Source organism: Miniopterus schreibersii, assembly GCF_964146895.1.
Source record: "Miniopterus schreibersii genome assembly, chromosome: 13".
NCBI classification, from domain to species: Eukaryota; Metazoa; Chordata; class Mammalia; order Chiroptera; family Miniopteridae; genus Miniopterus; species Miniopterus schreibersii.
The window spans coordinates 39,622,854-39,649,494 of NC_138113.1; the positions used below are offsets into that span (position 1 = coordinate 39,622,854).

The 26,641-nt window shown below is 48.4% G+C and overlaps 1 protein-coding gene across 1 annotated transcript; it reads left to right on the plus strand.

The window, feature by feature from the left end:
* Positions 1-904: 904 nt before the first annotated feature.
* VAX2 (ventral anterior homeobox 2) lies at positions 905-25,471 on the plus strand. The gene is made up of 3 exons (XM_081155846.1): positions 905-1,149; positions 18,324-18,511; positions 24,799-25,471. Exons 1-3 carry the CDS (start codon positions 924-926, stop codon positions 25,276-25,278), a joined length of 894 nt encoding a protein of 297 aa, XP_081011972.1. The 5' UTR covers positions 905-923; the 3' UTR covers positions 25,279-25,471.
* Positions 25,472-26,641: the final 1,170 nt, after the last annotated feature.

A 26,641-nucleotide genomic window follows, 5' to 3' on the forward strand; every position in this document is an offset into this window, starting at 1 on the left:
GGCCTCCAGCCCAGCTCACCTTGGTCCCTGCCTCTCCCCAGTCAAGCAAAGACGAGACCTGGAACCCAGGACTGAGGGGGGGGGGCGGTTTCAACGGGTCTGGGGTTGACACAAGGAAATGCCCACTTTCTATCCCCGTCTGAGACTACGGTCCCCTGTGTGAAGGCCTCAGAGCCTGTCAGTCGCGGCCTCACTGTCCCCTCTCGGCTCCTGAACCCGGTTATCTGTTTGCACCCCGGTTTTCTTTCCTCTGGAGAGTGTGGGTCGCGCCGTCAGTCCCCTAGCCTCACTCTCTCCCGGCTCCTTTACTGCATTCTCAGCCTCGCTCTCCCTGGGGCGCTGGGAGGGGTCTTCGGTCTGGGTTCTCTAGTGTGGCTGGAGGTTTGAATCTGGGGGCGAGGATGGAGGGCTGAACCCTAAACCTGAGCCCCCGCCTCCAGCCCCCACCCCGCCAAGCCCACAAGCAAGGCCAACCTCCAGTTTTTGATCCAGATGAAAAGCCGGAGCGCTGAGGCTGGTACTTCCCTGCGGACGAGGGGAGCAGGACCCTGGGAGTGGAGGGGGCGTTCCCTGGCGGTCGGGGGAGGGAGCTGATAAACTCCAGGAGAAGATGTAGGGCACTCCTCAGTGCCCAGAGCCACCCCAGCCTCCGTGGGCCAGGGGAGTAGGGCTGGAAGAGGGGTGGAGGGGTGGGGCCGCCGCGCCGCTGTCCCCGCCCCGCCGCCAGCGCCCACTGCGCCTTAGTGCGCCACTGCGAGTAGGACCCACGGGGCGCCGGTCGCGTCAGCAGAAAGGGGCGGAGCAAGGGGCGGGGCGGGGCCAGAGGCGGAGTGGGGGTGGGAGTGGGCGGGGCGGGCCCGGAGCCCCGGGCTTGGCCAGCCCAGGCTCGCCGGGCAGTGGCACAGGCGGCGGTGACGGCCGGTATGGGCGATGGGGGCGCGGAGCGCGACCGTGGCCCCGCACGCGGGGAGTCGCGCGGCGGGCGCGGCAGAGCGGAGGACTCGAGGGCTGACGCCCGCGGCCGCAGCCCAGGGGAGGTTGCCAGGACCTCTGCCTCCAGCCCCGCGGGTTCCAGGGAGAGCGGCGCCGACAGCGACGGGCAGCCGGGGCTCGGAGAGACAGACCACTGCCGCCGCATCCTGGTGCGAGGTAAGAGGACGGCTCGCGGCCCTGGACCGCGGGACCCGCACCCTACCTCAACTGGGGTCTCGGACCTTCCCGCAGGCGCCACCTCCCAATTCGTATATTCGTTCCCTCGGCCGTCGTTCAGTCATTCATTCGGTCACTATTGTTTTGAGCGTCTATTGTGTGCTGGACATTGACATGAGTGCAAGGGACAAAGAGGCGGATGGGGCCAACGAGATCCCCATTTCACCGTCTTACGGCTCTCAGCCCCTCAGGCGGCGCTCGCCCTCGGCTCACCCGGCGGGTGACGGCGGCAGGGGCAGAGGCGCGAGTGCGCGACTCCGCCCTGCGTCCCTCGCGCTGGGCGCGGAGAAAAGCATCGCGAGCGCTCGGCGGGGTCCGGACGAGGAGGGGCCAGGGCCGGGAACCGCGGGGCGGCGGAGAAAGGCCGGGGCTCCGCTCCGCTCCGCTGCCGGGAGCTTCCCCCCACTGCCCAGCCTCGCGTCCCAGTCCCAGCGACGCAGACCGCGCGGGTTGCCCTCGGGAGAGGCACGAGGACGCGGGGAATGGCCCGCGGGGCGCTTGCCCACCTGCGCTTCGCTTTCTCGGTGCCCACTCCCTCGCAGCGCCTGGGCCCAGGCGGCCGTCGGTGAGGCCTGTTCCGGGCCTGCTCGCCCCCTTTCTCCCTCGCCTTTCTCCTGCCTCCCTTCTCCCCGGGTCGTGTCTCTCCGCCGAGCTGGCCTTCTTATCGCTTTCTTCCTGCCAGCGGCTCTGGACTGCGCCCGAGTAACCCAGCTCTCCCCAGCTTTCTCCCCGCGAGAATGAGGCTCTTCTGACCCCCCAAGCCAGCCTCTAGGGAAGGTCTAGGCTCAGTTTTCGCAGGACCCGGGCCTCGCCCAGAGAGATGCGGGGAGAAAGGGGATTCTGGCGTCTTGCTCTCAGCCCGTTTCTAGGCCGCGGCCGGAGCCTGAGGTCTGTTTTCCCCATCATCCCAGGGCCCCCGGACCGGGAGACCCAGAGCCCAGAAGAGGCCACTCGCTGGTAGTGGTTGCCCTGGCCCCCTTCTCCAACTACCTCGCCCGCTTCCCCCTGCTGCCTTTTCCCAGCCTCTTCTTTCTTAAGCGCCTGTCCTGCTTACCATGGCCCTGAGAGTTTTCTGGCCCACCGCCTGGGCAAAGGGAACCAGCCTGATGCTGGCTAGATCAAGGTCGCTCCAGCGCCAGCATCCCGAGTTTTGTCTGATCTGAGCTGGGCTACTCACACACAGACAGGGTCACCTTGGCCTGGTCGAACTTGTCCTCCCCACAGCTGCTGGGTTTGAGTGGCTCTGGGAATGGGGGACAGGGCTAGGGTAGAGCATGGAGGCAGCCCTGTGTGAACTTGACTGGTGACTGTTTTGCACATAGACTCAGGGACCCTGGCTTGGGAAACACTCCTGGTGTCAGGTGTGGTGACCTAGAGATAGAGTACCCAGGGCTGTTCTGGGGGCAGGCTTGAGATACAGGACAGGACATGGTGGGGGGGGGGTATTCCCCACCCAGCAGAGATTCCAAGAGGTGTATGCACCTGTTGACACCTGGGATTAAATTAGATGCCATTCCATAGACTGTGGGGTGTCCTGGGTACAAGATGTTAGCAGATCGCTTGGAGTTCCATTAAGGAAACCTACAGGGTTTACAGAAATGGAGAAATTGGTCTTCAAAACCCATACTACCAGATTAAGGCCCTCAAGTGCCTGTGACACTCACTACCTCACACTCCATCTATGGGTGGGCATTTCCTTCTGCCTGGACAATTGTGAATTCTGTGGGGTGTGAGTCACCCAAGCCAGGAATAATCCACAGCCAGGCAGAGATGGACTTGTGTGCATTGGCAGGAGGTGTACTCTTACAAATGCATGTATGCACATACAGCGATGCCTTACATTTGTACAATATAATGGAAATATAGCATAGAAGGTGTATTTATGCACCTAAAAGAAATAAAAGGTAAACAGAGCCCTCATAAATCCTCCTGTCCTTTCCCTTTTAATAACAAGGAGGTTATTATAGGCCTGAGATACTTGGGATGTCATTTACCACTAATCCCTTCCAGCCAGGGTCACCTGAGTCACTCCAGGCCCCTACTGGGGCCCAGAGCAAAGGCTCTGACAAATGAAAGGCTCAGCATTGGTGAAGGGAAGTCAGCAGTGCCTTAGCCCCAAGACGAATATCCCTCCAGTATGCTCTAAGCAGAGGGTACATTTTGCCCTTAACCTCTGAGGACACATCCTAAGTATCTATGGAGGAAACAAACAAAAAAAACGGTGAATGAGGCATTTGCCATCATAGCCTTCAGGATGCTGGTGGGGTAAGGATTCTGGGAAAGAGGCCCACTCTCTCTCTGGATCTCTGCCCTTCTTTCTGCCTCTTTTCCACGCTGAACTTGCTCCCCTGAGGCCACCATCCCAAGGTAGCAGATCTTTAGGGGTGTCCCATGGCACAGTGGAGTAAGAGGAAAGCTTGGGCGCTGGAATTACGTGGAGTTTATTTGGAACACTGGCTTTACAGCCTTTTGAACTTGAACCAGTTTCTTTGCCCCCTCCATGCTTCAGGTTCCTCAACTGTACCTCTGACCTTGAAGGGCTGTGCCAAGAGTCAAAACTCGTGTCCATAAAACTGCGAACACGCAGCAGAATTTTCAGAAATATTCTATTGAATGTAAACAGGGGAACTACAAGGTGACCCACAAGCCACTTCTGGGAGTGGGCCTCCTTCCACAGAGGCCTCCCCCAACTCACCCCCCTGTTGGGAACATGGTTGCCTTTGTGCCCCCAGGCCCAACAGGATTTGGAGGTGAGCAGCCAAGGGGTGAAGAACCTGCGGATGAAAAGAGGATTCCCGACACCTTTCAGACCACATTTGCAGCCCCCCGCCAATTCCCTTCGGGAACCCTGGCTCAACCAATCACTCAAGTTTCTGGCTGCCTCTGGGAAATGCAGGTCAGGGAACCAAGGAGACTGATCTTTCTGCTTCCCCTGCCTCAAAATGGTGGCTGCTTTATGCCACACACGGCACAAACAAGGCTGCTGGGATAACAAGCCTGTGCACACAACAGGAACCTGGCACACCCCACTGCAGACACAGCTAGGCTTCCCCGGGGACCATACAGCTGTGTAGGCCTCCCCACACCTCTGCTTGAACTGCCCTCTGGCTGGTGAGGGGTAGGGATGGGGAATCCTTTTGTTTCATATTTTTAAAAAACTTGGGCAGGAGGCAGTGGGGAACAGGCCACCTCCCTGCTGTGGCTTTAACCGCACAGGGCAGCCCCGGTGCAAAGGCCTCTTCGGTGGACCTGGGATCCCCGCGGTCACAGGAGCTGGGGCAACTCTCACCCCAAACTCTCTGCAACCTCACAATCCTGGCTCGAACTGGCACACTCAGATGCGCCCATGTGATTTCCAGATCAATCCCGAGGCGAATTCAACAACCCCTCTGGATAGAGCCTGGAATGGCCATCTGCCAGTGTCACCGAAACAGTGCGTGGTCCTGGTCCCTACTCACCTGAAGCGGCACTTGGGCCTGTAAGACTCAAAACCCCATTCGGACCACACCCTCTGCCCCCAACTTGGTGCTGCCACCTTGGCCCAGTTGAGGTAGGACTCAGAGGCTACCTTAAGAGTGCTCCCGGGGCCTGAGACCTGAGGAGCTCTGTTCCTGACTCAGCACCCTGTCTGGGAGTAGGAGTATAGGAAAATTGCCGGATCCCTTGACTGAGTGAATGGCTGCTGGTCCCCCACCCCACCCCCAACACCACCACCCACTAGCCAGCAGAACCGCTTTCACTTGGGAGCCTGATGGAAGTGCTCCACGGCTGGGGACATGGGAGAACGTAGGAAGGCAGGGGTCTCTGGCTGCCTCTGGACAATTTCTCCTGTGGATGTCGGTGCAGGGAAAGGGGGCATTGAATTTAGTGAGGTCCGACCCCGCTGAGAATCCAGGGACAGTGCTGGACCCACGCTCCAGAAACACACACATGGGAACATTTATGAACAGCAGAATGGCAGACACCCCCCCCCCTCCGGCGGAACACTGGATGCCCCGGATGCCTCTGAAGAAGCCTGGAAGAAGCCTGGCAAGGTGCCACGGCTTGGGGGGCTTGCACTGGGAGTGGCCTGTGGGAACAGACTCCCTCCATCAGCAGCCAAGCCTGTACTAAGCTTGCCCCATGTCCCCTTGCTTTGTGCTTGGATTTACAACAGCCACTGATCCTAGGGGGGCTGCCCCAGGAACATGCCCCAGGACTCTCCCGCAGGTCTCAGCAGCCCCAACTAGGGCACACCCCGCGGGTGTTTCCGCAATGCGAAGGCAGGCACAGTGTTGTATAGGAATTAGCACTGGATTTCGAGTCTCAGAGCTTCTGCCCTCCATGGCCGGTGGGACCACTGCCTCAATATCAGAGTTTGTTCATAGATGCGATAAGCCAGGACCAGCATTCCAAGGCAGTGGCTGAAAAGTTTAAATGGTCCCTGCAGGGGACTGCACTTTGGGTTTTATTTTCATTTTTAGTGTTAGGGTTTATTGCACTTTGGGTTTTTATTTTAATTTTTAGTTTTGGGGTTTGTGAGAATATTAGGTTTCTTTTTTATTTTCCTGGGATTGTTTTTGTTTTGTCTTTCCTTTTGCTTTGTTTGCTTTTGGCAGAAGGGTGCACATCCTCATGGCAGGTGTGTGCTGGGCCCTATCATTTTGGTCTTTGTTTTTCCCTTACATGCATGCCCTCCTTACTCCCCACCCCGAAAACATACTGAAACAGGCTAGCAACCGAAAGTGTCCTCTTGTGTGGTGTGCCTGTGTGGATGGAGTGCTTTCATTTTCAAGGAACTGTGCGGGGTGGGACATTGGTCGGCTCCTTGTGTTCTGGGCCCTGTGTAGATGCTTGGACTCAGGTGGCCATGGGCCCACTGCCACATCTCTCTCTCTCAGCACACACACACACACACACACAGGATTGGAGCATACAGGTGTGGCTCCCAGGTGAACTGGTGGGCTGGGAGACTGAGTCTTTTGATAGTTGAGGCAGTGAGTACTTGGGACTGGAGGGGACCACCAGAGATGTGTGTCCCCCAGCCTAAGCTGGCAAAGAAATTGGAGTCTTTACCCACTGCCCATCATCTGTAGGGAGAGAGAAGTCTAAGGGTCTTAATGGCTCTATGCTGTTTCTTCCGTTACCCTTTATGAGCCTGGGGCCTTACTAGCCCTAAGCTCCCGGCTCTGTTTGCCAAGTTTCCTTGATTTGTATTTTAAATGGGTGAGGGCATAAGGGAGCATATGAATTTCGCCTTCTATTTCCTGTTTGCTTGACATAAGATAAAGATTGGCCTTGCTCTCCTCCAAAAGCCTGTGGGGGCTTCATGGCAGTGTGTCCAGGGAGTTCCTACTCCAGTTTGAAAAACTCAGAGAACACCGAGGCTGAGTGGGCCCCGCCCAGGAGTCTTTGGCACCTAGGGTAGTCTAGGCGTCTGGTTTGACCTCCCCCCAACCCAAGAGAGAGGTTGGAGGGTCTCCAGCGTGGATACCAGGGCGGCATTCTGCACTGCTGAAATGGTGACAGCGTTGGGACCCGGCGGGATCTGGCCTACATCGCCAAGGGGTGGGTCGACCCAGAACAGCCCTGGCTGCAAGCACAGAAGGGGTGGTGGGGGTGAAGCCTGCTATAAGGAGCTCCTGGGGCGCTTAAGGCTCCTCCAATCATCTCTCCCACTTTCTCCCTCCGACCCCCACCCCGGGCCTTGCCCTTTGCTTGCTGGCTCGCTCTTTGATTCACTGCACAGACATTAAAGCCTACGCGTTCCGCCCCGGCTTGCCAACCAGCCGACAGACTGACTCCTGCAGGGTCGTTCGGGCTCCTGACCAGGCCCTGCGGCCCGGCCGGGCGACCAGGGGGCCCTGTGCGCGCTCAGTTAGAGGGAGGCAGTTGCCCAGAGCCAGGAGCCCTTGGTGCAGCGGGGGGACCACGTAGGAGGTTGTCACCGTGCGGCCAAATCCCTGCAGCCGCTCAGACGCGTTCCTAGCACCCAGTGGGCGCTCAGTAAGCATTTGTGGAATGAATGAAAGGAGACATCGCCTGTTTCACTAAATAGAAGGCTCTAACGCCCTTCCCGGGAGGAACCTCTGTTCCAAGATGACCTTATTTTTCGACATCAAAATGTCGTTCCTCCTATGAAATGGCGATGATGCCAGAACACAGAATAATTTAAAATATAAAGCTGACAACGCCATATTTTTGGAATTTTCTGCAATCCTCAACTTTGGAAACCACCGAAATATAAAACTTGAAAAACCTCAAATGTGGTTCTTTTACTGGTAGCTGGATCCCCAGGGCGGAGAGGCCGCCTGGAGGCCCGCGGGGCTGCAGCCCGGGAAGCTCAGGGCAACAGGGTCGGTGGTGAGTCTCCCGGCTCTCTTGGCTGCTTCGTGTGCGGTTCCACCCGCACAGCCAGCCAGTGCGGTGAGAATATCTACGTGCCCCTTCCTCGCCGCAATCATACGCCTCCAGTCCTTCGCGGGGATTTGAAATTACCGGGGTAAATTAAAGCCAGGGTCTGTTCTTAATATTGCTGCTCCTGCGGGCTCCACCGCCTGCACGCGGGGGCTGCGGGGAGCGGGCGGGGGCGTGGAGGACGCTCCGGAGGTCCCAGCCTCCCGCAGGGCCGCGCTTGTGGTCGAGGGGATTGAAAAACAAAGAGTAAAACCGAAGCGGGCGAAGGCTCCCGGAAACACCCCCTTTCCCAGTTTCAGGTGTATTCTTCCCATGTGCATATACAAACATTAGCAAAAGCGAAACCATTTTACATAAACTGTTTTTGCAGTTTACCTTTTTAAAGACTTTAATCCGCGGAGGTTGTCTTTTCAGGCTCAGCGCTTTCACACTGTTCCTTTGGGTGGGGAAAGCCAAATTCCCCTTGCCTCTGGTGGATGTTTTCCCCAAATGTAAACACTGAAATAAATTCCCAAGGCACAGGTCTTTGCCGCACTTCGACTATTTCCAAGGGATAATTCCTAGCAGTGGAATTGCTGCTTGAAAAAGGTTACAGAAACTAAAATTTTTTAAAAATTAAAAACGTGTTTCCTTTCATTTAAAAACAGTAATCCTTGTGATTCCAAATTCAAAAAGTTGTTTAAAATGCAGTGAAAAACCTCTCTCCCAGCCCTGTCCTCACCAGGTTCTCACCAGGCTCAAAGGCACCCTCTTTTTTTTAATGCTTTCTAATATGTCCTTTCAAATAATTGTTATGCTTATGCACATCACTGCAGCTATCGTCTTTTTTCTTGTTTTTATTTTTTACTCAGATGGTAACATCTATATATTTTTCTGCACCTTGCTATTTTCACTTACCAATATATCTTGGGATGTAAATAATTTCTTGCTCATTTTTTTTACAGATGAATAGTATTCCATTTATATAGGTTGGATGGGCCATAATGTACGTTATAGAACCGATGCCCTCTTGGTAGACATGTAGCTTTTTTCTTATCTGTTGCTACTATATACAGTGCTGCAATAAATAAATTTGTTCCTTAGTCATTTCCACCGGTATAGGTATATCTGTTAGAGAAATTCCTAGAAGTATGTTACTGGGTCAAAGAGTGTCTATATTTGTAATTTGGAAGATAATGCCCTTTACAGATGGTACACCCACCCCCTAAAAGCAGTGCTTGTATCTCCAAACCTGGCCAACACAGTTTATACTTTATATCTTCATAGCTATTGTCAAATTGTTCAAGAAAAAAATGTTTAGCAATTTATACCCCCACCTTTGCCCTCTCCCCACATTGGACATGGAGATAGATAGATTAGATAGATAGATATAGATAGATAGTACCTCACTGGCATTTTAATATTTATTTATTTATTTATTTATTTATTTATTTATTTATTTATTTGATTATTAATGACGTTTATTTTCTTTTCATGTTTATTGGCCAGTTGTATTTCTTCTGCTGTTACCTATTAATTCATTTCCTTTGACCAATTTTAATTTTCAAATATCCCCTTCTTTATTAATTTGTAGAGACTCTGTATTATGGATAGCAGCTCATTGCTTTCAATATGTGTTGCAATTTTTTTCAGTTTATAATTTCTCTAATTTTTTCTGATGTACTTTATTTCTGAAGTATAAAGTAACTTTCTAATTACAAAACCAATCTATGCTGTTTTGCTATATCATGTAAAGGTTGAAATTCTTTATTTTTCCCATATCATACACTCCCAAGATGTAACCTTCCTAACTTTGCCTAGTAACTGAAAAACATAATTATGAAAGTTATGTATTACAGAAGTGGGATTTTTTTCAACCTGCTTTTTTTTTTCATTTACTAAGCATTTGTGGAAATCTTTCTATATAGAACTGCCTTGTTTTTAAAAAATACCTGCACAGTATTCCATTATGCAGATTTATTTAAACAGTTCCCTATTGATGAATATTTAGGCTGATTCTACTCTTTCACTGTTACAAACAATGCTCCAGTGAACATCTTTGTATCCCAGTTTGAACAGATGGTTGTTAAAAGCCTCATTTATAGACAATCTGAAAAATGTGAAAACGGTGGGACTTTTATATTAAGGAATTATTGTTAATTTTGGATTGTGGTATTAGTATTGTGGTTGTTTATTTTTAAAGGAACCTTAATTTTAAGAGATACATACAGAAATTTTCTAGATGGCATGATATAATGTCTGGGAGTTGCTTAAAATTACGGCATAGAGAAGAAATAGGATTGTTCCTGAGTTTGTAATTGTTGAAGTCAAAAGAGAGGTATATCAGGGCTCATTATACTGTTCTCTCTATAATTTTGTATATGTTTAAAATTTTTCATAGTAAAATGTTTTAAATAAACATCATTTCATATATATCTGGTATGAGTATAATTACAGGACAAATTCCTAGAAGTGAACATTTGAAATCCAAGTATATACACTTAAAATTGTGACAGATTTTTCCAAATGCCAAATATGTACTAATTTATACCCCCAGCAATTGTGTATAAATGTGCCACTTATCCACATCTTCCCATCCCAGGATATGCTCAATCTTTTAGAGTAAAATCTTTTCAAGTGAAAAAACACACAAAAATCACATTTTTATTAGCGTTTTGAATTACTAGTGAGGTTAAGCATATTTTCATAGACTTATTCTTTGTTTTTATTTTCTATATTCTGTGAATCTTTTATTTATGAACTTAGCCATTTCTGTATTGGTTTGCTCATTGTTTTCTTATAGTTGTAAACACTTTTTATACACTAAGGAAATGATCCTTTTTTCAGTGATGTTTTGCAGATCTCTCTTTTTAAAAACTTGCTATGAATTTTTTCTCCTTTTTAAAAAACTGCTATAAATTTTTTTTTAATTTTGCTATGAATTTTTTATTTTTCTGAATCAAAATTTAAACTGTAATCACATCTAATGGTCATTTCCTTTTGGGCTTCTACATTTTAGTTCTCAATTAGAAAGTTTTTCTCCAACCAAAAATAAACATATTACATATACCTATATAATATTACATATATTATATATATCTCAAATTTTGTTGCAAAATTATTTTTGTTAGTCCTTGCAACAAACCAAATAATAATGAAGTACACAAAGTAAGAAGGGAGAAATCTTCCCCCTCTGACCAGCTTCCACTCTCTAGAGCAAACGGAAGAGAGAGGTGTTTATCCTGAGACTTGATCCTAAGTAGGTATAAGCGCGCGCGCACACACACACACACACACTTAATAGTTTTACTTTTGTTCTTTGTAAAAGTTGGTTTATACATACTTGCTGTTTTTATGTAGCAGCATATAATGAACAGCCATCCAGGTCAGAATATGGAGATGGTCCTCTTTCTTGTTAATGTCTATTAATATACCAGCAAAAGGCATGATTACACTGTGATTTTATCAGCATATTCCTACTGATAAACATCTAGCTTTCCCCTTTTTTTCTCTTACAAACTATGCTACAAACAGCTGATTTGTCTTTATCAAAGTATATTAATATTTCCCTGGGGTAGAAACCTCTATAAAATTTCTAGGACAAAGAATTTATGCATTTTTAATTGAGCTAGGCATTGTGAAATTGTCCTCCAAAAAAACCTCACATTGAATTAAATTGTATTCATACTAACAGAGGTTGAGAGAACCTATATTTTTCCTCACCTTTGCCAGCACCATTTTCCCAGCCTGAGAGATAAAATATGGCATCTGAAAGAAATTGTATCTCGTTGCTGTTCTTTCACTTTCTCTGATTCCCCTGAGCTTGAGTATTTTTTATATCTATTAGCTGCTTGCATTTCTCTTCTCTGAATAACGCATCATATAATTTCCTCAGCTTCCTGCTGGACTGCGTGGCTTTACTTCTTGGTCTGTAGAGACTGTGCGTGTACTGGAAATTAGACTCTGGTATGCATGCATTACGAATATTTTATCCCAATCTGTCATTCGTTTTTTAACCGTCTCTCATCCTGCAGAAACTTCTAGGTACTCAAAACTGTAATTGGTTTTCCTTTTAAAGAATATCTTTTAAGGTGTTTTTCAATATTTAGAGCTTTATGTTTTACATTTAAAGTTTTAATCTGTCTTGTGTTTATTTCTTTTTGTATGCAGTGTGAGACAATTACTTTAGTCCAAATAATGAGCTAATTGTGCAAAAGCCACATGCTTACCAATTCTGTCTTTTCTCCAGCTAATTTGAAATGTCAGCTTTATAACATACCGAATCCTCACTTCTGTGTGGGTTTGGTTCATAACTCTTGTGCCAGCATCGTACCGTTTTAGTCGCTATAGATTTGTAATCTGTTTTGCTATGTGATAAGGGAGTATTTTATCTTCATTCTTAAATACTTTTTCCTAACTATTCTTTCATTTTCAATTTTCCCAATAAACTTTAGAGTGAATTTTTCATAAGGAATTTTAATAGTAATCATGTTATATTTGCAGATTAAGGCTGGAAAGCCCTTGTCACACTTGAAAAATCAGCACATTAGCAGCTTGTCATGCGAAGGAACTTCCTGAGTGCTGCAGGATGAAGTCAGGAGGGACTTTCAGGGGATCTCCTGGGAGAGGTTCCAGAAGGGGTATTATTTGGTCCTGGGGTCAGGAGCATTGTCAGGCAGGGGTCACTACCTCTCCCGGGGCAGAAGCTCCTTGGACAGAATCACTCTCCCCAGTACCTTAGGGCTTACCCCTTTTTGAGAATCCCTAAAGGGCAATAAAACTCAAGACTCATTCCATTTAGACCCATGCATTTCACCCTAACAAGCACCTCTCTGCAGAGGGACACTGGAATTAAAGCTGTTCCTACTTCCTAGTGCTTCCCCCAAACTCTACCCAGAGAAGGAATGATTCTGGGAAGGAGGCTTGTCCCTAAGGATGGGCCAGATTTTGGTGCAGAGACAACCAAAGTCTCAGAGGTTTAACAAAACACAATTGTATTTCTTGCTCCTATGATAAGTCCATCACAGGTGAGCCAGGGCTCATCTTGGTACCAGAAACCCAGGCTGATGAAACTCCATCTTGGCTCCAGATCAAGGACCATCACCACAGGGGGCAGGGGGTGTGGCAGGTAAACCAGCTTTTCAAGTGTTCACCTGAAAGTGCCGGCATCCTTTCCTCTTGGCTAAAACAAGTCATGTTGTCATATCTCATTTCAAAGGGCAGAAAATTAGTGCAACCTTACCATGTGCCAGAAAGGAGTTAGAAACCCTGGTGAACAGCATTCATGGTTTATTCACTAACTTGACTTTGATGAGTGGCTTTCTCTGACCATCCTAGCTAAAACAGCAAACGCACACACCACACACAAACACACACATATGCACATGCACAAGCAGATATATATATATACACACACACACACACACGCTATGGTTACTGAGTTTTGGTTATTTGGAGAGGGTCAGTAATATCACCTTATCTTGTTTTATTGTCTTCCTATCATTTATCATTACTTTACATATTAGTTTTTTAAATTTTTTTTCTGTCTTTCTCCCCAATACAAGGTCTATGGGAACATGAGACCTTATTTATTTTGCTCATTTCTTTTTTTTTTTTAAAATGTCTTTATTGATTTCAGAGAGAGGAAGGGAGAGGGAGAGAGAGAGAAACATCAATGATGAGAGTCATTGATCGATTGACTCCTGCACGCCCCCTACTGGGGATTGAGCCCACAACCCAGGCACGTGATAAATCCTCTGACCAGGATTCCAACAGCGATCTCCTGGATCATATAACAGTATTTGGGACACAGTAGGTGCTTATTAAGTATATGTTGAATAGTTGGATATATTATATATAGTTGTAAATAAAATGTTACTCAATAACTTTCTTTCACTTAATGTCAGTTCATATAGACATTGCCTTATTCTTTTTAATTACACTATAGTAATTTATAGTGTGAATTATTATAATTTGTTCAGCCATTTGCCTTGTGGAGAAGATCGAGGCTGCTTTCTAATTTTTAACATTTTGAACAATGCTGCAGCAGACATCCTTATATAGCCCTTGGAGCACATGAACCTGTGACTTTTCTGATAAGTACCTACTAAAATAAAAGTGTCCAGGCATCTTTAATCTGGACAAATGCAGCCTTAAAACATCGTGACAGTTTATGGTACTACCAACAGTGAATGAAGGGGTGGATTTTCCTATGGTGCATCACTGCTTTGTTACCCATCTTTCAGTGCCTTTCCAATCTTAAGGGAGGTAAATGATTTTGCATTGTTGCTTGAACTTGAATTATCCTGACTTCTGCGAAGCTGTGCTTGTCCTTCCATATGTTTATTGGCCATTTGGCATCTTTTTCTGAGAATGGCCCAGATAAATTACTTGAGCGTTTTTCCTACTAGACTATTTCCCTTTTTAAAAAAACATTTATCTGTAATTGCATTTTATATATTCCGGATTTTATATATATATATATTTGCCTTTTAAAAGAGTATTCTCTTCTATTCTGTTTTTTGGGGTTTTTTGTTTTGTTTTTTTTTTGTATTTTACCTTGGTTTTGGTACTTTTGTTATACAAAACTTCTCAGTTTTAATGTATTCAAATACATCCTTTGTTGACTTTTCAGCTATAGTTTTGTATTTTGCTTAAAAAGCTCTTTGCAAGCTTAGGATTATAAAAATACTCTCCTATATTTCTTTTAGTGCCTTTATCATTTTATAGTCTATGATTTGCTCTTTAATTCATTTGAAATGTATTGTTACATATGGTATGAGGCTGAAATATAATTTAATTTTTTTCCAAACAGATAATTTATAGACATCAATCTACTTAACTCTACTTTTTGACTAGATCAAACTCTCCCCGTTTAGAATGCTCCCTTGATCATAAACTCTATCATTATATGTACATGGGTCTAATTGTGTACTCTTGATTCATTGTTTCCCGATATCCAGTCATTTTCATACTGTTTCCATCATTTCTGTTATATTCATGTTCCATTTATTTACTTAATATTTTAGCATAATACATTTTAAAAACAAATACCTACTTTAGCCTCATCCTAAGCACATAAAATCATAGGTTTAACTTTTTTCCTAGCAAACATTAGAGTAAGTGCTTAACTATTGAAATGACAAATGTTTATCTATGTGCCATTTAAAATCATCTTACAAATCATGGGTAGAATGCAGAGGCACTGTGGGGAAACACTATTGCGTTTTTTCCTCTATAGGATTTGTCCATTTCTGTGACAGAACATCATTATAGCTTCATGGCATGCTTTGTTGTTGTTATTGCTAATATCTTATTTTGAAATAATTTCAGACTCGCAGATGGTAAAAATAGTACCAAGAGCTCTTGTATATCCATCACCTAGCTTTTCCCAATGGTGACATCTTACATATCTGTAATACAGTATCAAACTCAGGGAATTGACATGGCACAATAGAATTCGCTAGACTACAGACCCTCCTCAGATTTTACCAGTTTTTGCATGTACTTACATTTTGTCTTTATACATAGATAGTCCAATGATATTTTATTGCATTTATAGATCCATATAACTACCACCACAGTCAAGATACAGAACCATTCATCATCATTAAGAAGCTTCCTCACAGGCCCCTTTCTGGTCATACCCTCCCTCCCCTAACCCCTGGCAACCATGGATCTGTGCTCCACCTCTGTAACTTTGTCATTTTAATAATGTTGTAGAAATGGAATCATACAGTACAGAATCTTGGGGACTCACTTTGGGTTGTTTGTGTGTTTTTTCACTTAGCATAATGACCTGGAGATTTGTCCAATTGTCATGTCAACCAATGGTCATTTCTTTCACTTGCTGAGTAGCATCCCATAGTGTAGCTACACCACATTTTGTTTAACCACTCACCCACTGAAGGACATCTGGGCTTTTTCCATTTGGGGGCTATTACAACTAAAACTGCTATGAATGTTCATATGCTGGTGTGTTTTTTTAATCCTGACCCAAGGATATATATATATTTATTTATTTATTTATTTTAGAGAGAGAGAGGAAGGGGGAAAGAGGGAGAGAAACATCGATGTGAGAAACATAGATCAGTTGCCTCCCTTAGGCCCCCCAACTGAGAATTGGACCTGAAACCTTTTGGTGAATGGGAGGACCCTCCAACTAACTGAGCCACCCAGCCAAGGCATCATATGCAGATTGTGATGTGAATTTAAGATCTTGTTTCTCCTGGATAAATGCCCAAGGGTGTGAGCACTGGATTCTATGGTAAGTGTATGTTTAACTCTTTAAGAAACTGCCAGATAGGTTTCCAGAGCGGCTGAACCATTTACATTCCTACCAGCAATGTCTGAGAGATCCAGTTTCTCTGCGTCCTCACCAGCATTTGGCACTCTCCGTGTTGTTTATTTTATCTATTTTGATATGTTTCTCGTGGTTTGACTCATCTTTCCCTAAGGGCTAGCGATGTGGAGCATCTTGTCACGTGCTTATTTGTAAGGCATGTTTTGGTATCTGACAGGAGAGCTGACCTTGGCTTCTGATTGAGGTGGGGATGCTCCTCTCAGCTCTGCCACAAGGAAGAAAGGGGTGGTGATGATGGTGGGTGGTTTGACCTCGGTGGTTAGGAGCACAGGCTCAGGGCCTCGGGTAAGCGCTGGGGGGGCTCACTGGGGAGAGGGTGTGAAGCTTCCAGCACCCTACCCCCAAGACACTTTTAATAAAAATTAATGCCTTTGGAGATGAAATCACTTAGGTGTTGTGAGGAAGTTCTCAGACTGGGCTCACAATTGGAAATAGTGGGACCCAGTCACAACAGGGCCACAAATATTACCCCATCTTTTTGGAATGTGGAAAGAATTGGAGGGGAAGCTTGAGTTGTCCCAAAAGCCTGTGGTTCCCACCAACACTCCAAGAGCAGGACCCACATCCATTTGTCGTGTTCTGCCCAGCATCCCCGAGAAAGATCTGCCTAGTAGTGGGGAGAGGGCCACCTCTGAGCAGTGACTGTGTCCCCCCATGCAGACTCACCTTCTCCCCGAGGCTTGACTGTGAACACGAAGGTGCTTGAGAACCTCTGAGATTCAAGACAGGACCTATGAGCCAGAGTCCATGAGGAGCTGCAGCGCATCCTGGAGGAGTGAGCTGACCCTGGCAGGAGCAAGGAGGAACCAGTTTCAAAAACACTATGGGGGGTGGGGTAGATTTGGAGGGAGAGGTCTCAGGTTCACCCTCTAGAGCAGGGATTCTAAGGGTAGGCTCTGCAGTCCTGTGGCTGACGAGGAGCCTCTTGACAAACGCACATCCCAAATGCAGGTCCTTTCCTGTGTCTTCCAGGGCAATGACGCACCCGTCCAGAAAGTTCTATTTTTATCCACGACCAAAGTCCCCTTCATTATAACCTATGAATTGAATCATTAAGGCTTACTAAGCGAGAGTATTTATAAAGTAAAATGAGGGTGTTTCTAGAACTTACTAAACAATGTCAGTGTGACCTTACATTTTATTTCCCTGTCTTTAAAATGGGGAAAATAATAGTTCCACCTTCATTGAGACATTGGAATGGTTAAAGCGCTTAACGCAATGCCTGGCTTAGAGCAAGGAGGCGAGGAGGCGGCAGCTGTTATGACTAAAGCATAAGCGGGGGACACCACACCTGCTATTGGGGGTTGGAGTTCCTGCCACTGCGGAGGGTGTCTTGATCAGGGCTGGGGCTGCCTGTGCTTGATCAGGGCTGCCTGGGGTTGGTAAGTTTTCCCATTGACGCTCATCTTCCTAGGAAATTGTAAATTTCTGTTAGTTTAGCTTTATTATTATCGCCTTCGTGTGCTGGGAGTGGTTTGGTAAATCCTACAGAATACAGTGCTGCATATTCCACACTCTAATTTTTGACATACAATTTTCTAATAACTAGATTCCAAGCCATCCATGTGTATGGTTCAAACATGAATCATCTGTGTCTTGTAGTTAAAGCTGATGCATATATAAATAGCACCCCCATGTGACTTTTGCTGACCACATTGTCACTGTTACTGTGTTCTCTAAGCAGGACTATCTGGTGAGTGTGGGCTGCAGGGTTTTCAACCTCTCCTAAGTAGGCTCCAGAATATTGGAGGCCCCGTGCATGGAGCGCCTGGGAGGGTGGCCCTGCTATTTAGAACCAGGTTCATAGGGAGTGGCAACAGCCCCCCTCCGGAAGGCATCCCAGCTTGATGTAGTAGCAAGGGTTCTTGGGCTCCTCCTGGGGACCCCAGCTTCCCAGGGTGTCCTCTACCTCACACCTCTGACTCTGCATGGACCCCAGGAGCGTCTGTGCAGAGTGCTCACCCATGTGCACACACAGGGCTCAGGACCTGGCTCTGGACATCTCCTCCAGTAGCCTTACCTGATTGATCACACCTAATGCTGACCAATGCTTTCCTCTGCACTTGAAGACTTGCTATATTTCTTTCCATTTTTCCCTTACTCTGCTGAGGGAACAGAACCCTCGCTGAGTCAGAGTGAGTCCTTTCTGCCCAGGCTATGAAAGTATTTGTACTGAGGCCCATTCACATACATATACCTATTAGATATGACACACTGCATTGGTGATTAAGGAAGCTAGGTCCAGAGAGGGTAAGCCACTTGTCAGAGGTCACACAGTCACGCCCAACCCAAGGAGTTCCCCTGTAATTAATATGCTTGTTGGTGGCCCAACTCCTTAACTAGTGAACTAACCTGCCTCCTTTCATGGCCCCTGCAGATGCCAAAGGGACCATCCGGGAAATTGTCCTACCCAAGGGCCTGGACCTGGACCGGCCCAAGCGGACCCGCACATCCTTCACGGCTGAGCAGCTGTACCGCCTAGAGATGGAGTTCCAGCGCTGCCAGTATGTGGTGGGCCGGGAGCGCACTGAGCTGGCCCACCAGCTGAACCTCTCAGAGACCCAGGTAAGACGACATCCGAGCCACTCCACCCCTGTCCCGGCAGCCTGGGAAATCCTTTGGTGTGAGAACCAACTTTGGAGGAGTTCAGACATGCATTAGGGACAGGCTTAACGCCACAGGGCCTTCTGGATGCATCAGGCAATTTGGATGGAACAGGAGGAAAGGCCAGAGAAACCTGGGGGGAAGGACACTCAGGATGCAGGGAGTGGCTTAGGGGGATGTTGGCAAGTGAAAGGAGATTGCAGAGAGGACTGGTGAAAGGTTGGATTTGGGCAGAGATGAGGCTTTACACAATTGGGACCCCATGTCCCCATTCTGGGCCTTTTCCTACCCTCAGTCACCTTTCCTTCATCCCAGGGTGGCTCAGAACCTCTTGTGAGAGAGAAGGGCTCTGAACACCCATTTTACCCCAAAAGGCTTAGCATTTTAACAATAGTATGCTTAACCCAAAGGAAAAGCTTTTGTAAATTGAGCCCCTATCCTGTGTGGATGGGGGCATTTCAAGCTGGCAATAGAGCTATGTCGTGATAGCAACAACAATAATTATAATATTTACTTGGTACTTACTTGTGTCAAGGCACTGTTCTAAGTGCTTTGGGTATGGGTTTTTGCTGTTGGTGGTGGGGTTTTTTTGTTTTGGTTTTTTGGGGTTTTTTTGTTGCTGTTTTTTTGCAGCCAAGAAAGTAATGCTTTATTAAGGAGATGGAGCCATGCTGACTCACAGGTAGCTCATGCTCAAAGACCTAGCTCTCTGGTGGCTTCTAGGGGATGGATTATACAGGGGGGAAAAATCATTAATCATGGTGACTGATAGAGTTGGGGTCATGTTCTCTGCTGACCGGTTGGTGCTAGAGTAGGGGGTAACTGATCACTGCATCTGGTCCTGATGGCAGCCATGCAGCTGTTCTGTTCAATTTCACAAGAATTTGTTCTGTGGGATCATTCTGCTTTCCTGGGTCCAGAGCTAAAACACAACTGAAGCCCAAGATATTATGTTTAGTTTGATTGAAAACTTTGTCTCAGTATTGTTGACCAGAGCCTCCTTGTCCTGAGGACTTAATGTTAAGCAGGAGAGAGGGAGGTGGGTGAGTTAGGGTGCTAGGCGAGGCCAGTTTGAGTCAAAGGAAAGTATCACAATAAAGGGCCAGATTAAAGAAAATAAGGTTATAATTCTGGATATGTTAATTCACCAATCCCTTCCAACAACCCTTTGATGTAGTAGCAGTATTATCCCATTTTACAGATGAAGAAAGATTATACCCAGAGTCATACAACTAATAAGCCCCAGAGCTGGGGTTTGGAGAAGCATCTTTATGCTGCCTATAAAGTGGGCAATCGACCTGGAGCTTGTCAAAGAGTTTGTTTAGCAACAGCTCTAGTAGTTTAATCTCATAGATGAGGGAGATCAGTCAACAGATGTATTGCAAACAAGGGCAAAACAGGATTTATACGAGGAAGGATAGGAGTAAGGAAGCAGGTAGGCTGGAAGGGTGCGCCTGCTGGGGGAGGCTGCGGGAGGATGGGTGAGGCTCCTCCCTGTACTGCGGCTCCTGTCCTGCCCCTGGCACCCCAGGTGCTGCGGTTAAGTCTGGGTCGCACCACTTGCCTCATCAGAATTCCTCCAGCTCCTCCAGTCACACTAACAGAATGCTGTCCAGTCCACCCCTCGTGATGGGGCAGTCAGATATGCCTGGACTGCCCCGCCCTCCCGAGGTAAACCCTGAGTGGGGCAGAGAGAGAGGTGAGAAGGGGCGAGAGGAGGAGGAGAGGTGGGGAGGATGGGGCTTGCCGGGCAAGGGCCGATGTCCTGCAGACATCAGTCAGTCCTCTGCACCTGGACCTGTCTTCCTCCAGAGGCCTCTGTAGAGTCCCAAACAACCCAGCACATGGCCCATGGTAGCTGAGTCCTCCCTAGAGCTGGGCTCCCTCCGGGGCTAGAAAGCCAGGCTGTGCTCACAGAGGGAGCTTCAGTGGCTCCTGGAGGATGTCAGGGAGATACCCTAAAACCCTGAAGTCTAGGCACAGAGTCACCCCTCAATACCTGCCCCTCCTCTTTGCCCTAACTACCCTCTGCCTCACCTAATTTTGCCCCCAAACACTCCCCCAAAACTTTGCTTTCCAAGGCCACCTCAAATGCCGAGAACTCATCCTTCCCCTGCCCTGCCCCACACACCCTACATTTACCTGCCTTTGAAGGTCAAAGCTGAGCCCCTCCTCTTCCAGGAAGCCTTTCCTAAGGCATCTTGGTCTCCTCCCAAGAGAGCTTTTCCACATGGCTGGATCTGTAAAGTGTGTGTGTGTGTGTGTGTGTGTGTGTGTGTGTGTGTGTAGTGTGGTGGGCACCAACCAGCAAGCACTTCCCAAGGACAGGAATGTGTTTGAAGGCCATGTCTCCTCAGGCCTCCTTGAAGAGCCCAGCACAGAACTGGGTACACAGCGAGCCCTCAAGGAATCCTTGCCTTACTGATTATTGCTTACCACCCTCTTTTCTCTTTCCCAATCCTGGGGTTTTGCAGATAAGATAAAGTATAGCTAACATTTATTGAGAGCTTCCTATGCACCAGGCACTGCTCTGAGTGTTTGACAAGTTCTAACTCCTTTAGTTCTCACCACAGCCTTGTGCAGTAGTTGTGAGGTTTCTCTTCTGACACTACTTCCGATACTAAATGTGTGGTGTTTTCCAACACCAACAGCAACCAATTCTTCGACATCAACTGGATGCCCCATCGTTCAATTCAATTTAATTCTTACACAAACCCCTGAAGTTAGCACAGACTCTACAAGTTAAGGGCTCAGTCTCACAAGACAGTCCCACATCAGATGCCAGTCACAAGTCCCAGGGCTCCCAGCACTTCTGATCAGCTCTCAATTTGGGGGTGCCCACACCCCCTCTTTAGGTTTGATAACTCACTAGAATGACTCACAGAACTCAGGAAAACACTTTACATTTACTGGTTTATTATATATAAAGGATACAAGTCTGCAATTTATTATAAAAGACACAATTCCGAAATAGCCACATGGGAAAGATGCACAGAGCAAGGCGAGGGAGCAGTTCAGGGAGCTCCCGTACCTTTTCTGGATGTGCTACCTCCCCAGCATTTCCATGGAGCTCTTTGGGGGAAAGAATAAGGGATTTCTTCAAGTGTGTTCAGATAATGGATGGGCTCCTAAGGGATAAAAAGGAGGCACAGCCATGTGCAAATCCACAAACAGGAGCCATGGTATAACCAGGCCTATAGAGATTGGAAGCCAAAGGCTGTTGTGGACCCAAGTCTCCAGCTCCAGGTACTCACAGATCTTCTCTATGGTGCGCCATTGAATACATGGCCCAACTGCTCTCCAAGTGCCTGCTTCTCTCTGTATCTGCCTGTTTCTCTTCTCTTCTCTTCCTGCTGCCAACCAGAGTGCTGACCCTCCTCGCCTGGATACCAGGAGGGCCCAGGAGTGGTCCTAATTCAACAGAGAAAGCACAGGGCTTTCCAGCGCCCATTCAGATTTCTAGTCTCCTCCTTAAGTTCTGTGTGCCCAATTGAGTCGAGTTGTCTAAACATTTAAATGGGAAGCCCATGTACAGGACTGGGTGGACAGAACAGTGAAGACCTTTCCTCCCCACCCCACCACCCACAGAGGTCTGCAGGAGGAAGGGCCCTTCTGATGTGAGAACAGTGAACAAGACAGAGCGTGGCTGCTTTCCACCCGTGGCCTTGCCCAGAACCTGACATTGTGCAGTGAAGAAGGCCCTGGAGAGCAGGAGGTGGTCTCAAAGGGATCTCTCTCTTGGAACCATCAGAAGACTCTCCTACCACCCCCATTCCCCCAAGGTGCCTGCACTGAAAGCACCTCTCCTGTCAGAGAAAAAAGAGGGTCCCAAGTACTCTAGTTCCCCTTATTTTCATAAACACCTAATACATTTTGTCACTATGCTTTGTTTCAAGGAGAATGTTTGGTGTTTGATTAAAGCATCGTTTCTCAAGGACTGGTGTGCAGACCACCTACATGTAGAAACCCTTAGGTTCTCATTAAAACACAGATTCCTGGCTCAGATTCCACATTCAGCCCACATGTTTCAAGTCAAAATTTCTAGAGAAGACCCAACAACTATATATATTTTTCAGCTGATGTGGTCACCACACTGTTTAAAAGACTTCAGTATCTGCCAGCACTAGATTAAGTCCATATTGTTAGCTCAGTGAGCCATCACAACAAACTGATGAGGAGGCACTATTACAATCCCCATTTTACAGATGAGGAAACTGAGGCACAGAGAGGTTAAGTAACTTGTCCTATGTCATCCAACTAATTAAGGGAAGAACCAGAATTGAATCCAGGCTGTCTGACCTCAGGGTCTTTTTCACCATACCATTTGCTACTCTACCAGTGATTCTTTTAAGCCTCCTGACTTGCCTTCTGCGGGGGAGCACCCTCTCCTTCTCAGAGATGGAAGGAAGTCTCCTGTCACCATCAGGGGTCCCCATAAGGACTGACCACTGAACTTCCCTCCTAGCCTTTCTTTACTTCTACAGATGAGGGCCATGGTAGAAGGCTAGATCTCCTCTCATAAGCCTTGAAAAAGGGTCTCTCTCTGTGCTTCTGTTAGTGGTTCCATTTAGGATGTGGGATACTTGACACCTCTTTGTCCCAGGTTTGAGTATGTGGCCACTGGGAGGCCCCCTGGACATCATGCCACACCCTCTCACTTGGTATCATGTTGGGAAGCCCAGACTTTACAGGTTATGGGATAGGAGGGGGCTATGATGGGTTCGAACAGGGGGATGGTCAGATTGGGTTAGAGCGCTCACTTCAGAGGCGGGCAGAGCCCAGACCGGAGAGGTAGGACCGTCCTCAGACTAGGCAACTGGCCCATGCCGTAGGCCCCATGCCGTAGAGGGCTGCACTTTGGCCCTCCGCTGGTCATGCCCCTTCGTGGGGTGAAGATTCTGCAAGGCCAAGGGGTCCTGCCCACCACCAGAAGCCTGTACCTACCTTCTAGACCACACCCTTGATGTCCAAGATGCCAGAATTCCCTGCCAAATGGCCCAAACCCACTTCTGGCACCTGCCTGGGCCTCTCTCCACGTCAGTATTCCCGAGGGCAGGCCATGCAGCCATTATTCAGAAGCTTAAGCCCATAGAGTGGCCAATGAGGGCTGTTTGCAAAGTGAGAACAGGCTGGCACAGAGAGGCTCTGCAAGTCAGAACCAGGGCAGGCCATGAGCCAGAGCCTTGTAGTTTCCTCTTGTTCCCAGCCCTGCAAATGTTAAGGTGTAAATGTGAGGCACAGGGATCCTTAAACAGTGGTTCTCTCAGCTTGGGATCACCTGGTGAGCTTTAGAAGCTCCTGGTGTCAGGGACCCAGCCACCCCCATTCGAGTGGAATGATTTGAGGTTAGGTGTGAGTTAGGTTCCCCAGGTGGCTCTCCTGAGTGACCAGAGCAAGGGAAGAGAGGAGGGCTTGTGCTAGGGAATGGGGAGGGGACCTCCAGAGCTCTCCTGAGGTTTCTGCTGGGTAGATGGAGGTGCTCCTCATGGAAGACAGAAGGTGGGGAGGGGCCCCTGTGTGGGGGAGTGGGGAGTGGATCTGAGCTGGGTCTGTACATGTGGAGTTTATTTTTTTTACTTTTTAGAAGACTTTTTATTGATTTTTACAGAGAGAGGAAGGGATAAGGAGAGAGAGAAATGATGTGAGAGTGAAACACTGATCAGCTGCCTCCTGCACACCCCCTACCAGGGATAGAGCCCAAAACCCAGGCATGTGCCCTGACCTGGAATCGAACCAGCAACCTTTCAGGTGCATAGGATGACACCCAACCAACTGGCATGGGAGCCACACCAGCCAGGGCTGTACAAGTGGAGTTTACCGGGCAGTTGGATAATGGCCTGGATCTCAAGTTGGGAATTACTAGCAAATAAATAGTGACTGAAACCATGAACTTGACTAACAGTGGAAGATATGTTCAGCCAAGAGGGGAACTTCATTTGTGCGTCCAAGCTCCACCCTCCATCTGCCAATTCATTCTTCCATTCTAGGCCAGGGTCAGCTTAGCAGTGGAAGGGGGTCCATGATTTGGGGGGGCCAGGGTCCCTTATCAGTTCACCCACAGCAGGCTGGTTGGAGGAAGACCTTAATGACAATCTGAATGTTCTTCTTTCCCCTCTCACTCCACCCTTGCTCCCCCACTCCCATACCCCTGCACCCCCATACCCCTCCACTCCTTTTCTCCTCCCACCTGCCCCTTTGCCTTGCCTGTCCCTTTTCCCTTCCTGACACCTTGCCCCGTCTACCCCAAGGTGAAGGTCTGGTTCCAGAACCGACGCACCAAACAGAAGAAAGACCAGAGCAGAGACCTGGAGAAACAGGCGACGTCCTCGGCCTCCGAAGCCTTCGCCACCTCCAACATCCTGCGGCTGCTGGAGCAGGGCCGGCTGCTGTCCGTGCCCAGGGCCCCCAGCCTCCTGGCACTGACACCTGGCCTGCCGGGCCTGCCTGCGGGCCACAGGGGCACCTCCTTGGTTGACCCCAGGAACTCCTCCCCACGCCTCAACCCGCTGGCCTCGGCCTCGACCTTGGCCTCGGCGTCCCCTCCGCTGCGGCCCCTGCCTCCTGCGCTCTGCTTTTCCGCTGCCCAGCTCCTGGACCTGCCTGCCGGCTATGAACTGGGGTCTTCGGCCTTCGAGCCCTACAGCTCGCCCTACAGCCGGCTAGCGCGGAGAGAAGGCAGCCCCGGGGGCCCCAAGAAAGCTAACGCCTCAGCCTCCACCCCGATGTGACACTGTCCCCAGGCACAGCACCACCCCCGCCCCCAGACCCCGTGGAGGTGGGCAGCCATGCGTCCTGCCCCACCTGCCCCCCAGCTCAGAGACTCTGGGCCAGGACCAGAGGGCCTTGGTCGCTCAGTTTGTGTGTGTGAGTGTGGCGTGCGTGAGCCTCTCACTGAAATAAAAGTAAAACAATGATGAAAGGAAACGGAGTCCCCCAGCACCACCCCTGCCCCTCCACCCCTCTTTCCCTCTCCTCACTGGGAAGGAAAATGGGCTAAGGTGAGGGGGATCTCTCATGGGAGGGGGCAGAAACTGGGCCCCTTCACAGTTATGGGGGGGTCATTGGCTACCTGGCTTCCACTCCCAGCTAGAGCTCCCACATGGGCATTCCCGGGCCCATGGTAACATCGACACTTTTATGGGTTAAGCATCGCCTTTAGAGAGCTCCTCTTTCAAACATAAAAATACTTGAGTGGGGGGCTGGGAGGATGTTAAGTCCTTTGAGAGGGTGGATCCAGAGAGCCTGAGAGAAGGCATTAAAGGTAAGCCCAGGTGAGACCCCACCTGCTTTAGCAGGCCCCCCAATCACAGACACAGCAATATGAAGCACTTAAAACACCTTTTTGCTCAAATAAGAAACTTCAACTTTTTACTTTGCAATAATTGTAGATGCATAGGAAATTGCAAAGACAGTCCAGAAAATTCCATGTACCCTTCACTCATTTTCCCCCAATGGTCACATCTTCTGTAACTATGGTAAAACATCAAAACCAGGAAATTGACATCAGTACCATGTGTGCACAGTTCCACGTGATTTCATCACTCGTGTGAGATTCATGGACCACCGCAGCAATCAACAATTAGAGCTGTCCATCACCACAAAGACCTCCTGTGCCAGTCCTTCATAGTCACACCCACACCTGCCTCAGCGCAAGAGGGTTCTCTGAAAGAAGGGGAACTGTGAGAGAGGGGCCAGAGACCTGAAATGAGTCCTTAGGCCGGAGGATGGGGGGGTAAGATTTGGATTCTGTGGGGAGCAACAGTCTGCTCCAGTCAGAAACACGTATTTGGTTTAAAATTGGCAGCCCTGAGTCACCCAGAATGGGGTGCTGGGAGAGGAATCCTGAGTCTGTAATGCGACATACGGGTGACTGGGGCAGAGCTTGGGTTGGGCCGGTCCAGCTGCCACCCAGTGCCCACTCTGTCTTTCCCAGCAGATCTGTGTCGCCAGCCTAGGGGAAACCACCCAGCACAAAAAGTGTTCCTCCATTTGTACTTGCTGCCCTGGGCTAGATATGTCAGGGGAGGCTGGCTGCATGGAGGGCTCTAGGATCAGAAAGGGAGACCTGCCCTGGTTCTCAGGGTGCTGTCA

Excerpts from the sequence above, each read along its gene's own strand:
- VAX2 (XM_081155846.1), top strand. The coding sequence starts at position 924 with ATGGGCGATGGGGGCGCGGAGCGCGACCGTGGCCCCGCACGCGGGGAG. Across the intron at positions 1,150-18,323 it reads CCGCCGCATCCTGGTGCGAG|ATGCCAAAGGGACCATCCGG; the intron begins GTAAGAGGACGG and ends TGGCCCCTGCAG. Across the intron at positions 18,512-24,798 it reads TGAACCTCTCAGAGACCCAG|GTGAAGGTCTGGTTCCAGAA; the intron begins GTAAGACGACAT and ends GTCTACCCCAAG.